Raw genomic sequence first — 14,208 nt, 5'->3', positions numbered from 1 at the left:
ATAAACTTCCAAGAGTCAACGCTGATTTTGGACGTGGATGGTGAACGACTGCAAGCACCAAGAGCGCCACGGTCCCCAAAGGTAGGTAGAATGCGGTGGCGCTACGCCCCTCGAAGCCGGCGTTCCCCGCGTCCCCCGCCCGGCCCCGTGCCCCCGACTCTAGCAAGCAGCAAGTTCAGTTAACCTGGGCTTCACTTCATTAGTCGCGGCCGATCCTGAGCCCGCCAGGGTCCCCAGGCAATGGTGGCCAAAGGTCATAACCCGAAATTCAAACTTCCCTCCCCAAACTGCGACCCCTGCTTTCCCCACACACCACTTCGGAGAAACTCGGGCGACTCCTCAGAAAGCGTTTCAAAAGCACAGAACGACAGGCACCGACATGACAAGACGGGGTGACATTTTCTCCGCAGAGGGTCCCCTCCGCAGCTGGCTCCCCCGGCTGGCCCGACAGCAAGGCACAGGTCTAGCTTACGTGTTAGGATCATGGTGTCCGGCTTCTCTCTGCACATCCAGCGCGGCCGAAGGCGGCAGGCGCGCTGTGGGGAAGTCGAGGCAGGCCGAGGCAGCTCGGCTCCCGCGTCGGGACCCACCGCAGCACACGGGACGCGCGCCCTCGCGGTGCTCAGCGCATCCTTGCTCGCCTCTCCCTGCCCCTCGCCACGGCCCCAAAAGAACGCGGGGTTGTCTAGAGATCGCAGAGGGAGAGCGCTCAGGGAGCTAGGCGAGCAGCTCGCGAGCGATTGCTCCTGCTCCGGGGAGGTTCGGCCATGGCCGGGACAGAGCTACGCGCCCTCACTCCAGCAGCTGGAGCGCACAGGCTCTCGATCGCCCCGCCGGCAGGGCTCTCCCGCTGGGCCCACCCCCGAGAGGCGGGACCAGACTCGCCTCCTCCGGGAGGCGGGGGTCGCAGGCCGCAGCCCGGGGCTGTGCTCTGACCCCGCCCCACTCCCGGACTCCGCCCGGCTCCCGCCACCTCCTCGCGGTCTGGGTCGCCTGCCGCAGCCACGGGCCGTCCTCTGGCCCCGCCCCGCCCTGTGCCGCCTCCGCCCAAGGCTGGAATGTTTTCCCCCTCTGTGGCCTGCACGTCCGCAACGGGAAGCGCCTAAAAGTCGCCAACTGTTGGCCCCAGGTGCACAGGCAAAAGGCACGAGGCATTTACTTGGCGGGGCTGTCCCGGCTAGACGCTGGGGCACCGTGCCCTTTCCCTCTATCCTGTTCTTGGTGGCTCTGAGCACTTTTTACCCTATGTCATTCTGCCTTTCATCCTGGGGGGAAGCGCCTAAATTTGCGGGAACAGAGAAGCGGAGAAGTAGGGATGGACCAGCGCTTCCCGATCTGTAAAATGGAGAGAAGAGTGCCTGTCCCTTGGACAGTCGACATTCATGGCTAACGCCTGCAGGGGTACAGAACGAATGTAGGTAATTAACACTGCCTTGGAGGGATTGAGCTTTTGCTCAGCACGCATCTAGTGTCACAGCTAGTGTTTCTCAAACTGGCCCTTGGGCCGCAATCCTAAAGCAGAATCTTCATTTTTTACAAGCTCTCAGGTGATTCTGATGCACTGTAATTTGAGGGCCCCTGATACAACACAAAGCCCCATGGTTAAAGATAACAATCAAATACAATTGCAGTAAGATTTTTAAAAATCCAGGCCGGGATTCCATGAAAATTTACTTTGTAGTTCATTGATGCTTTCTGCCTGTTATTAATATCTCTGGGCAAGGAAAACTACTGACGCAAACTCATTCATTCAACAAATACAGAGAGCATTTACTATTATCATGTGCCAAACACAGTTCTAGGCTGGAGGAAACAGCAATGAGCAAAAGACAAAATTATCCCTTCCCCCCTGGAGTTTACTATCTGGTGGGGAAGATGTACAATAAACAAAATAAATAAGTGAAATATATATAGTGTGTTGGGAGAGATATATAAAGCACGGGAGGGGGCAGAGGAGCTGAAGAGGAGCACAGTTTGTCTTTAAATGGGTAAATTGAAATGGGAGAATTTAGTCTTTCTTAATTATAGTTTAAAAGGTATTGATTGCATAGCCATATCATGGTACATATATAAGACTCTTCTCCCCACCCCCACTCCCATAAATTTTGATAAAACAAAAGAAAAATGTTAACTCTACCACTGGCCTCTTAATTTACCCAAACCAGGATTCAGCTCTGAAGAGTATGGGGTTTCGCCATTCAACAGGTATTTCCAGGACTTTGACCTACTTAGAACAGCTAGGGGCACAAAGATAAGCAAAGGCAGGTCTGGCCTCTGCCCACTCAAACTTTGCAGTCTGTTGGGGGAAGCAACAAGGGTGTACGAAAAGGAAAAAGAAATGCTGTGAGAGTCCAGGAAATGGGGACCTGACTTGGCCCAACAAGATGCAGCTGCCCTCTTGCAATTGTGGGAGCTGGAGGAACTGTCCAAACGCCCACAGTTGCCAGCAAGGGGGAGCGTGATTCAGGGGGAAGCCTGGAAAGTATGGGTAAGAACTTTCAGTTCCCTTTATCCTTAACAGAGATAGACAGTGACAAGGCATTTTGATAAATGAAAGCATCCCATGATCAGATTGGCATTTCGAAAAGATCACTCAGGCCGCAGTGTAAACTTCAAACTTAAAAAATAGGGGTATACCTCCAAAACACCCCTAATTTCTCTTATTTGTTAAATTTAAAACCTTAAAAATACAGATACGTTAAGCATCTCCCCCCAAATACACCAATTCTCAGAATCTATTCTTAATGTGCATTATTTGCTTGGTAAAGTTATATTTTTATTTAATTAGGTTTCTAGGAGTCTGTACATCCCTATTATACCCCATCCCCGCTCAGCATTCATCTTTCCAGAATAAAACATGCTAATCCTTTCTTCCCTTCTTGTTCAAGCTCCATTGCTTTGTCCTTGAATATTGAGAAATATTCTCTGAGTCTTCTCTAATTTCATTACATCACTCTGGAGGTCGTGTTATGTGGTTTATCATCTAATAATACTAATAATAACTCCCAAATCATTTTTCTTGGTGATGCATTGGTTTGCACTTGACCTTCACTGAATCTCATGTTCTTCTACTCTTTGGTCTGCTGATAATAGCCTATGACCAGGGCCAAGCCCCAATTTTAATAGTTTAATGCTTACTCCTGTTAGAAATGGACATGCTACATTTTGAAGGCTACTACACTTAGAGATAGTGGTTGGAAACATGACTTTTGGAGAAGGCCGCTTACCAGCTTTATGAGGAATATGTTATATAGTCTCTCAAAACTTCAGTTTCTTCATTTAAAAAAGGAGGTAGTATTACAATAGTGCATACTTTATGGGGTTTTATGAGGATTGAATAAGATGACACACATAAGTGCCTAGCACATAATAAGCACTCGATAATGTTAGCCATTATTATTATATACTATTAAATGGGCACATTAAACTAGATCATGAAATTCCTATTTAAATGATCATTCAGGAAAAGATTAAAATAAAACAAGACCTGACTTTAATCTTTGTGAATGTGAGGAATCCTTACAAACTGGGGGAAGGAAAGAGTGAAAAAGTCATTGAATGTCAACAAACAGTGGTGCTTTACCAGCTGAAAGAAGGTCCTTGGGCCAGTTCAGAGTCCCTCCTCTTTGTTTAACCTTCAACTCATCGGCCAAGGTTTCATTTGTCTGGCAGATGACGTTAAACTGGGTTTGTTAGCTGATTGGCATTGAGATTTCAGTATTGAAGCATTGGACTTTAAGAGGCAGGAATTACTTCTGCAACATAGCCCATTTTTCTGCCAGTAGTCTGTGGTCATCTGAAACCCCTTCAATATATCAGAATGAAAAACCATCACAGACTACATCAGACATTGCTGTTGTTAATTATTTGTTCTCTGTGGCAGATTAATAATAAAAAAAAAGATTTGGCACGAAGACCTGTGCTGTTTATTTCCTGCCATGTTCTTTCCTCAGCTTGGGCTCTAGCTTCTTGGAGGCTATTCACAGAGGTGTCCACACTCACTATATTTGGATGTTTTCCTATTCAACTGTGGGATCAAGGAAAGAAAAATCACAGCGCTAACTCCTAAACTGTGTGGCAGAAGGTGGAGTAACTAAGATGGCTACTCTCTTTGGTTCCTATTCTATTTTAATAATTGATACTGAGATATTATTGATATTGTCCAAGGATACTCTCTTGCATTTTTTCCCACTAAAATGTGTTAAGAAATTCTCAAGTGTTTACAGGCACTCAGGCAGGTGATGCTGGGGAGAAAGCAAGCCACAGTGGGATGGTGAGAACCGGGGAGTCCAGGACCTCTCTAAGAGGACATCCACCAGTTGGGCTCACTTGCTTGTTGACATGTGTTAACAGAGCAACTCCAATATAACAGAGCAAGATTTTTCCATACTCCCTGTGTTTCTTTTTTAAATATCAGATCTCCCAATTTTTGGATGCTGGCACCTCATTTAAAAAAAAAAATCCATTCCAAGTAATTTCAACATTGGGCTTCATTTTAGCCTTGGGGCCACCAGTTTAAACCTCTGCTCTAGTGATACGAGCCAAGCAACCTCTTTGGAAATTTATTTCTCTCCCTTAGGAACTAAAAGACTCCTCTGCACTTGGAAAATGTTGTAATAGAATTTGTGCTCAATGGAGCATTGTGAAATTACTGGGGAAAATAATTTTTATTTGTAATGTTCAAAGGAAATATGACAAAGAATAGAAAGTTTTGAAAATGGTTTTAAACGGTATTCAATTAAGGAAAGTAATTAAATTTGAAAGTGAATGGCTGTCCTTAAAACCTTCATTAATTTTTAAGCTTCAGTGACCCCAGTCTGGGCTCTTCCCCCACTCTCTACCCTAACTGGTATTTAGCTTTTTCAGAATTTTTTAAAAATCCAAATGCTGCGGTGGAGGATGGAGAAAGAAGAGAAGAAAAAAGGGGCTTAGGCAGTGAAGTAAATTCATTTCCTTTTAGTTTTAACTGGAGTTCTCTTGTTCAGTCAGATCTTTTTTGACTACAACTTTTGAACAATCCAAGTTCTGGCTCACGCCTGTAATCCTAGCACTCTGGGAGGCCGAGGCGGGTGGATCGCTCAAGGTCAGGAGTTCCAGACCAGCCTGAGCAAGAGTGAGACCCCGTCTCTACTAAAAAAATAGAAAGAAATGATCTGGCCAACTAAAATATATATAGAAAAAATTAGCCGGGCATGGTGGCACATGCCTGTAGTCCCAGCTACCCGGGAGGCTGAGGCTGTAAGATTGCTTAAGCCCAGGAGTTTGAGGTTGCTGTGAGCTAGACTGATGCCACGGCACTCACTCTAGCCCGGGCAACAAAGCGAGACTCTGTCTCAAAACAAACAAACAAACAAAATACGAGGAAGGTTAATTTAGTCTCCCAGTGATATTTTTAATGAGGGGTGGGGGAAAGTCTGTTGTTCTTGTGTACATGTGATATGTCTAATTTTTGGATAATCATTTACACCCCAACTATGAATCAGCCTAGCATAGTACTTTTGTCATTCAATAAATATTTATCAAACCCTAGAAAAGGCAGTGTGTTCAGTGAAACCAAAATGAACATGAAGAGGCAGCTTGTCCTGAGCTGAACATTGGCAGGACAGCTCTTAGGCAGAAAGCAGGAACAGGTACAATTCTGGAATGAAGTTCAGTGGAGGGTGGGAACATGCTGCAGTCTCCATCCTGACTCGACAAATCAATGGGCATGCTTTCCTCAGAGAGTTACAATATTTGACAGTAGAATTTCCTTTTAAAGGCTATTTTATGTAAAGGCTTAGGTGTTCGATTAGCTCAAGGCCTCCCTGCCAAAAATGGCAGAGAAGACATGGACCCAGGAGTGCTGGTACCCGGTGCGCACTCCCATCATCCCCAACATCCATTTGATCTTTGCCAAGGACTGCTCTCATTCTCTCATGTGGCCCCTGACTACACACAAAAAAACAAGCAAGTAAAAAGAAGAAAAACTGCCATCATTTTTGACTTCACAAAAGGAACTAGGCTCCTTTCCCATGGAATTAACCAATTGAAGTGGCACGGTAAAATGTATATAACATAAAATTTACCACTGTAACCATTTTAAGTGTTCAGTTTAGTGGCATAAAGTGCATTCACATTATTGTGCAACCATCATTACCGTCCATCTCCAGAACTTTTTCATCACCCCAAACTGAAGCTCATAACATAAAATTTACCATTCTAACCACTTTTAAATGTACATTCTCCTCTTTCCCCAGCCTCTGGGAACCACTATTCCACTTTCTGTCCCTAAGAATTTGACTAATCTAGGTATCTAACATAAGTGGAAACATACGTTTGCCCTTTTCTTTCTGGCTCATACTGGTTAAATATTTTAATGTTTTTTTTTTAACAAGTTATATATATTTTTTAAAGTATCCATTTAGTCCTATAGCTTTTCTTGGATGAAGCATTTTGTCTTTTCTTGCTGCTATATAAGTTTTATGTATACATTAGAGATACTAATCATTTATCATTTATTATAAAAATATTTTTACTAGTTTGTCATTTGCCTTTTATGCTTATTAGCTTATGATATTAAAAAATTTAAAAGCTCCAAACAAAATCCAAAGGTCTTACTTATTTGCTCTTTCCAATTATTAACTAGGCGTTTGCTTAAGTTAGTTTTCCCTATATGGTTTGAAACCAGCAAGGCTTAAGGCACAAATTCAATTTATAAAACTTAGTTATTTGATGCATGGGATTTTTTATTTTAAGTTATAGTTTTCATGATGGACCCTAAAAATACTCTAGCTGTCTTAATTTGTGTTTTTCTGTCTCCCCTAGTATCATGTATAGATGCCTTGCCTAGAGTGAGGTCTCCATAAAGACCTGCTGCTAAAAAGCTAGGAGGATCAGAATATAAGTTAGGGACCCAGGGGCACTGAATTTTTGAGAAACTTTTTGATTTTCAAATTTTCCATAAGTGCAATGTGTATGTGTGCATGTATGTATCTACTAACATCTTAGAAGATCTATAAATTTTTCAAGAAGTAAATATAATGCTGAGATTTTTAGCCTTTCACCTTCTCAGTTAAATAAAACATTTTCTTTCTACTGCCTTGTTTCAGAGTCATGTATGTGGTTGCCTCTAAACTCTGGCTTTTAAAATCAATATCCAGATGATTCTAAAACATCTGTGCAAATAAAAGTATCCACCAGAATTCTGAAAATCTGAGTGGGATCACTCATGAGGTTGTTTCCACTAAGGAGATGTTTTGTGTTCATCTGAACTATATATTGCAACTTCTTTCTGGTGGACCCTGAAATAAAGATGCTGTAGGGTGGGTTTGGGCAATTGCCTGAAAAATAATAAACAGTTCTCTTTCTTAGCTGCTAACTACAGCATGTTGGCCATTGTAGTGTTATTTCTGGAAACCCCTACACAGCTCCAGATCATTAACTCACTTTAATAGTCAACAGGAGAAGGGAGCTGCAGTATATCTTCAAGATTGGCTTTTTATGTGTAACTAACTCAGTCAGCTATCTCTTATTGATGCAGTTGAATTAAGCTGTATTTTGGGGAACTGCAAGACAAAACATTATACATTTTTAAAGAGCAGACCTGGCAACAAGACTCATGAATTGTGAAACACAGCATTTGAGGATTTATCACTAGAGAAAGGACGAGATCTGACTGAGATACTCTGTTGCCGGACAAACAACTATTTCCCTACTAGTGGTTGGCATCTTTTTGATGGGCCAACAAAACGAACATATAAACGGCAAAAACAAAACAAAAGATTGGAAAAGCCCACTAAATTTTTGTTAGTTTTCTTGGTATTCACTGGTCTTGGTTGGTTGGTTGGTTGGTTGGTTGGTTTTTGAGACAAGTTCTTGCTCTGTTGCCCAGGTTGGAGTGCAGTGGCACGATCATAGCTCACTGCAGCCTTGAACTCCTGGGCTCAAGCAATCCTTCTGCCTCAGCCTTCCTAGTAGATGAGACTATAGGGGTGTGTCACAGCATCTGGCTAATTTTTAAAAAAATTTTTGTAGAGACAGGGTATCCCTATGTTGCCCAGGCTGGTCTCAAGCTCCTGGACTCAAGCAATCTTCCCACCTCAGCCTCTGAAAGCATTGGGATTATAGGCATGAGCCATTGTGTCCAGCCTCACTTAATTTCACAAGTGAGTTCTCCAAATGTCTGAATCTCCAATAAAACTAAAAATACAAATATAGCTATATATTCTTAAGTAGAGCTACATCAAAAACATGATATGGAAAAGTTGAACACAAAAGGATATACCACACAGATAACTTAGGAAAGAAAAATTAGTATAGCTACATAGATATTAGAAATAAAAGGCTTTAATTTAAAAAGGGCTATAAGTGTTGAAGAGAGTTACTACACAATACTGAAAAGTTCATTTAATAAGGAAAATAAAACTATTCTGAACATGTGTGCCCCTAACAAAATAACTTCAAAGTTTACAAAGCAAAAATTGGTAGAATTAGAGGGAGAAATTAACAAATACATTGTTGGGAGATTTCAACAGACTTCTCTCAATTTTGGATAGGTTGAGTAGATAAAATCCAATAGAAAAGGTTTAAAGATCATGTACAGATACCTGTACCCGTCAATTAGGACATACACATTCTCAATGCTGCAATATGAAGAACAAACAAAACAAAACAAAGGCACTGACCATATACTAATCCATAAAGCAAATCTCAACAAATTTCAAATAGGTGATATCATATTGACCACTGTGGTGATTTTGAAACATGGCCACAAAATCTTGGGCAATCCTCTCATCAAAAGGTGTCATCAATGTCCCCCCTTCTCCCCCTGCATCCAGGTGATCCTTTCTGATCTTCAAGACCATAATTATCTGCCATTTTACCTATACTAGATTTACAATTTAAAATGCCAAATTCCCAATGATGAGATCTCATATATTTCTGGCAGAAAGGTATGTTGGTACAATCTCTTAGGAAAACAAGTTGATATTCATTTTAGCTGAACACTGACTATGTTACGATCCAGGGATTCTGCTCTAACGGATGAACTCTAGAGAAACTCTTGCATATGTGCATCCCAAAAACTCAAGGCTGTCTACAGTAGCATTATAATAGGAAAACTGGAAATTATCCAAATGACCATCAACTAGAGAAAAAAATCTTTAAAAATGGTATATTTACACAGTGAAAATATTACACAGCAGTGAAAATAAATGAGCCATAGCTACATGTTCATAACAACATGGATAAATCTTTGAAAGAATGTTTAGTGAAATACCAAAATTAAAAAGAAAGTACATACATAATAAAAAATTAATAAAATATGAAGGGAATGATAAATTTAGAATTCAGGATGGCGATTTCCTCTGGGGCAAGGCAGGCATACTGGATAGGGAAGAGCATGTGGGTAGCTTTGATAGGAAAGAGAAATATTCCAGTTCTTCAGGTGGGTGATAGAGTAAAAGGTGGTGGGTTATTGTGCCTCAATAACTTTTACGTCACAGGATCTTAAAATACACTGTAAAATACACAGTTGTAGATAAATTATGCTGTTTTACTTATGTCTTAAAAGGACTGTTTCTTTTTTTTTTTTTTTTTTGAGACAGAGTCTCACTCTGTTGCCCAGGCTAGAGTGAGTGCCGTGGCGTCAGCCTAGCTCACAGCAACCTCAAACTCCTGAGCTCAAGCGATCCTCCTGTCTCAGCCTCCCGAGTAGCTGGGACTACAGGCATGCGCCACCATGCCTGGCTAATTTTTTCTATATATATTTTTAGCTGTCCATATAATTTCTTTCTATTTTTAGTAGAGATGGGGTCTCGCTCTTGCTCAGGCTGGTCTCGAACTTCTGAGCTCAAACGATCCGCCCACTTCGGCCTCCCAGAGTGCTAGGATTACAGGCGTGAGCCACCACGCCCGGCCAGGACTGTTTCTTTTTTAATCAATACTATAATAGTTATCCTCTGTTGTGTTGTTATTGGAAAGTTCTAGACCTAGTGAACTAATGGTACTGAAAATAATAACCATTAACTTTTCAATATCTAAGTTTATAAGTTATTAAAATTAATCCCCAAATATTTCCTGTTTCTTCCTTTTCACATCATCAAAGCCAAATATTATTATTGATAATAATAACAGTAGTCATAGTAATTTGATTCTGTAAAGGAACGTCCACTTTCCAATGTTCATATCAACTCTATTTTCATAACATGGCATCTAAAACATGGGCCTTCCATATTTATTTCAGTTCTGTGTTTTAAAAAAAGTTGACATTATTATTGTTGCTTGTGCTATTAGAATGTTTAAAGTTGGGAGGATAAGGTCTGAGATTGGGTTACATATAGAAAAGTTGATAATATTCTTCAGCACAGAGAGCCACGGGGAAAAACAAACCAGGAAATTTAATCTAGAAGCCAAAGGACATTCCTGGTTAGTTTTGACTTGACTGATCCCTCATCTCATATAGCTTTGCTCCTAAATAATGATTTGAAATCTGCATGGAATTTAGAAAGAATGAAGGAATGTTGATTAATGTAGTATAAATTTCAAATATCTCTGGGACGATCAATCTTAATTTAGGCAAGATGAAGACAAAAGCTTCTATCAGTATCCTCCAAACAGTGTTGAAAATGAATCAGTTGGCTCACAATTTATATATGTTTTTCTTCATTTGCCTGGTATGGTGGTTTGCATACTTGTATCTAGGGCAACACATCAGTAAAAAAAGAAAAAAAATTATTTTTCCTTCACTAGGCTATCCTAGAAACTGAACGTATCAGCTGTATCCTTTGGATTTTTCCTGAGAACCGAGTTGCTAAATAATACTGCCAGTCTCCTGGGGGAGTGAGGGAATCTAACCCAAAACTCTGACCTAAATACATCTCCAGGAGAAAACTGAAGAATGATAAAGGAAGCATCAGCCAACTTCCCCAAATTAGTATGTGTGGATTTCTTTTTCCCCTTTTCAAAATGAATTCAGTGTTTCTCTGTACTAAGAGCTCTGGGACCCAAATTGCTCTATCCTAGCAGCTTTTATTTCTTCTCTCACCACTCTGAAATCTTAAAATCGGAAAAGGAAGTTCTTTCATACGGTTTCAGATCTTGGGACCGATGGTGACAATGCTAATCTGCATATTCTGCAGTTATGGAGAGGCAGGATCCTTTACTTGAAAATTAAGTGTGTGGTGGAGAAAGTCTGCTGCAACCGTGGTTACGGCTGGAATAGTGCTTCCCAGCATACTCTGTGAGTGAGAAAGTAGGGTCTCGGGGTACGGCACGAGCAATTTTTGTTTCTAGGCCACTAACAACTAAGCAAGGCCTATAGGGAGAACTTCAACAACTATTAATAAATCTCTGTGTGTGTGTGTGTGTGTGTGTGTATGTTATACAAATGGAGCACAGACATGGTGGTATTTCTTCCTCGGTAACATTTGCAAGCTTAAGAGTTTTATTCCAAAGGCCTAACCTGGAGCTTTTAGGCTCTATGCTCTCACTTCTCATTCTTCTAGGCATTTCCTTGACAGCAGATGCCAAGTTGGCCAGTAATGGGGTGATAATACTTTTATGATACTAATTAAAAATCTCTGAGCAGAATCAAAGTACAGAGGCACAATCTCAATTGTATTGTCCTCACAAAGCTTAAATAACTCAAATACATTTTCAAACCTCCTCTGTTTTTACTTCCTAATTCAAATACCACCCCAGAATTAAGTTCTTTTTCCTAGATTCTTGGTCATATATTAGCCCTGATTTTTTTTATGTTTATTTATTTTTATTTTATTAAATTTTTTTTTTTTTTTTTTTTTTTTTTTTTTTAGAAATAGGGGTCTCACTATGTTGCCCCAGCTGGTCTCATACTCTTGAGCCCTATTCTTTTCATTTAATTTTCTCAAGATTTTAAAACAGCAACTCTCCTCCCTCATCATCTTCAGAGCATTAATAATCCCCTCATTTCCTACTCCCAGAACTTGCTCTGGAACAGCTTTCTCTCCTAGGGACAAACTATCTGACCCAATATCTCTTCTTACTGCCTAGCCATGTATTGAGGCAATGCCCTGGTCCTTGTCAGGTAACAAAAACATAATATTTGTTCTGTCTTCTACTCCTCACCTCGGTCTACACAATGCCATCACGGTCCTTCCTGGCTCTATGAGGGCCCATCTGCACCTTCACTCTTCCTGGCCAAGTATGAGCAACATTACTATTTCGGCCGGGCGCGGTGGCTCACGCCTGTAATCCTAGCACTCTGGGAGGCCGAGGTGGGTGGATCGTTTGAGCTCAGGAGTTCGAGACCAGCCTGAGCAAGAGCGAGACCCCATCTCTACTAAAAATAGAAAGAAATTATATGGACAGCTAAAAATATATATAGAAAAAATTAGCCGGGCATGGTGGTGCATGCCTGTAGTCCCAGCTACTTGGGAGGCTGAGGCAGGAGGATCCCTTGAGCCCAGGAGTCTGAGGTTGCTGTGAGCTAGGCTGACGCCACGGCACTCACTCTAGCCTGGGCAACAGAGTGAGACTCTGTCTCAAAAACAAACAAACAAACAAACAAACACATTACTATTTCTCAAGCCCTCTTTTACAGTTGATTACTTTTCCTCCATCTTCAGATAGGTGAAGAGATCCTACATACTTGGCCAGTCTTACCACTAGTTGGAAGAACATCTGTACATAGGAAGGAATGAGATATAAACAAACTTCAGTCTGGGCTGACTAGGGCCAGAATAAAACAGGTGATTGTGAGACAAAAGGCTCCATTAACAGTCCCTGGGGGCATCAGACCTCCTGTTTGCACTTGGTTTGGGAAGACTTGCTTAAGTGAATTACTCTCAAAATCCCAAACTGAGACTTCATTCTGCTGGTAACCACATACATGTTTAAAGAACTCTTCCTAAGGATATAATAGGCATTTCCCAAGACCTGTCAGCTCCAGGCCAGTTTTAAATCAGCCATTTGTCTCTGAAGGGTGTTGTATTGCCCATTAAACCAACACCACCTGAATGTCTGGGATGTGTACAAGTGTGTGTGTGTGTGTGTGTGTGTGTGTGAATATATATTCCCTCAGCCCTCTCAGGCCCCTTAAAAGAAAAGGAGAGGAAAGACAGAACTATGAGTTGGGTCTGGGGATGTTCTATAGCTTCTCATATTACATCTATTTCTAACAACCTTTTTTTATTAGAAGAAAGTTTAATGAGTATTTTCTTTTAAAGTTCATCTTCCTTTAATGTAATCAAGGAGTCATAACCAAAGAGAACTGTCAGAGAATAAGAATTGCAATGGTTTGCCCAGCAGGCGTGATTATTCCTTTAAAAGTGTGTTGTTTTTTCTTCTAATTACATTAGGCAGTGATTGGGAGGATGGTGACCAATAATAAGGGTTTCATTGTCTCTCTTTTTTTCTTTGTCACCAATACTATAATTACTCACTCCGTTGCCGCCATTGCCGTTAACAAGGAGCTATGGACAAGCCATGGTTTGTGACCCTGGTCATGTGACTTGCTGATACAGACACAGATTGTGCGACACATGACTGGCTGTAAACAGAGGAGCCTGGGATGGCTTTAATATCCTCTTAGACAGAAGCATGACAGATTAGTGGGGGACTCCTTCCTTCACAGGAAACCAGGCCTCTGGCTATAGCTTTGTCTTTAACTCAGTCTTAGATCTTTATAAACACTTTCCCCCTGAACTTTAAAGGACCCATACTTTTCAGCAACAGTTTAATGTGCATGAAATGAAAACTCAGATAAAGGGTTCAAGCATAAAATCTGATTGAAGGGCCTGATTTCTCAAGATGCTTTCTACAAACGCAGACTTGACGTCCAGAAAAATATTTCAACAGAGAACATGTTTCCCTGGAGAGAATACCAGCCTTAAAAATGCATGAGCCTTTATAAGTAGTATTGAAGCTTAATTGTTTTAAAGAAATATAACAACTTGCTACATTCTATTAGGAGCAGGTTACAGTTGAAGTCCTCACTGAAGTGTCTCGAGTAAGAGATGTCCTCAGATAAAGTAGGGTAGCTGGGAGGTGATAATTAGGACTTACTGGAATTGAAACCATATGATGATGAAATATCTGCAGAAGATGAATTATGGAGAGGAGAATCTCAATCCCTATAAACCATGGGTAAAGATCTGTGGGCAGATGTTTGGAGAAAGTGGACTCAAAAACATAAAAAGCAGGAAAACACAAAGAGGACTCTACATAAAAAAAGCACATGGTATTTACATG

At 41.2% G+C, this 14,208-nt stretch overlaps 1 protein-coding gene across 4 annotated transcripts in view; it reads right to left on the bottom strand.

The window, feature by feature from the left end:
- Positions 1-14,208, bottom strand: part of DLC1 (DLC1 Rho GTPase activating protein) — a 337,791-nt gene that overhangs the window by 41,451 nt on the left and 282,132 nt on the right. Inside the window, exon 1 of one of the 4 annotated variants that reach the window (XM_069484936.1) lies at positions 473-809. The exons of the other annotated variants lie outside the window; for them this stretch is intronic. Within the exon in view, the coding sequence (XP_069341037.1) occupies positions 473-509 (37 nt within the window). The 5' untranslated portion in view covers positions 510-809. Of the gene's footprint in view, positions 1-472; positions 810-14,208 lie in introns of those variants that run through there. 4 annotated transcript variants of the gene reach the window in all.

Source organism: Eulemur rufifrons, chromosome 12 (assembly GCF_041146395.1).
Source record: "Eulemur rufifrons isolate Redbay chromosome 12, OSU_ERuf_1, whole genome shotgun sequence".
Lineage (NCBI taxonomy): Eukaryota > Metazoa > Chordata > Mammalia > Primates > Lemuridae > Eulemur > Eulemur rufifrons.
Note: the sequence above shows the minus strand (reverse complement) of the source record. Positions and strands in the feature narration are given on the sequence as shown.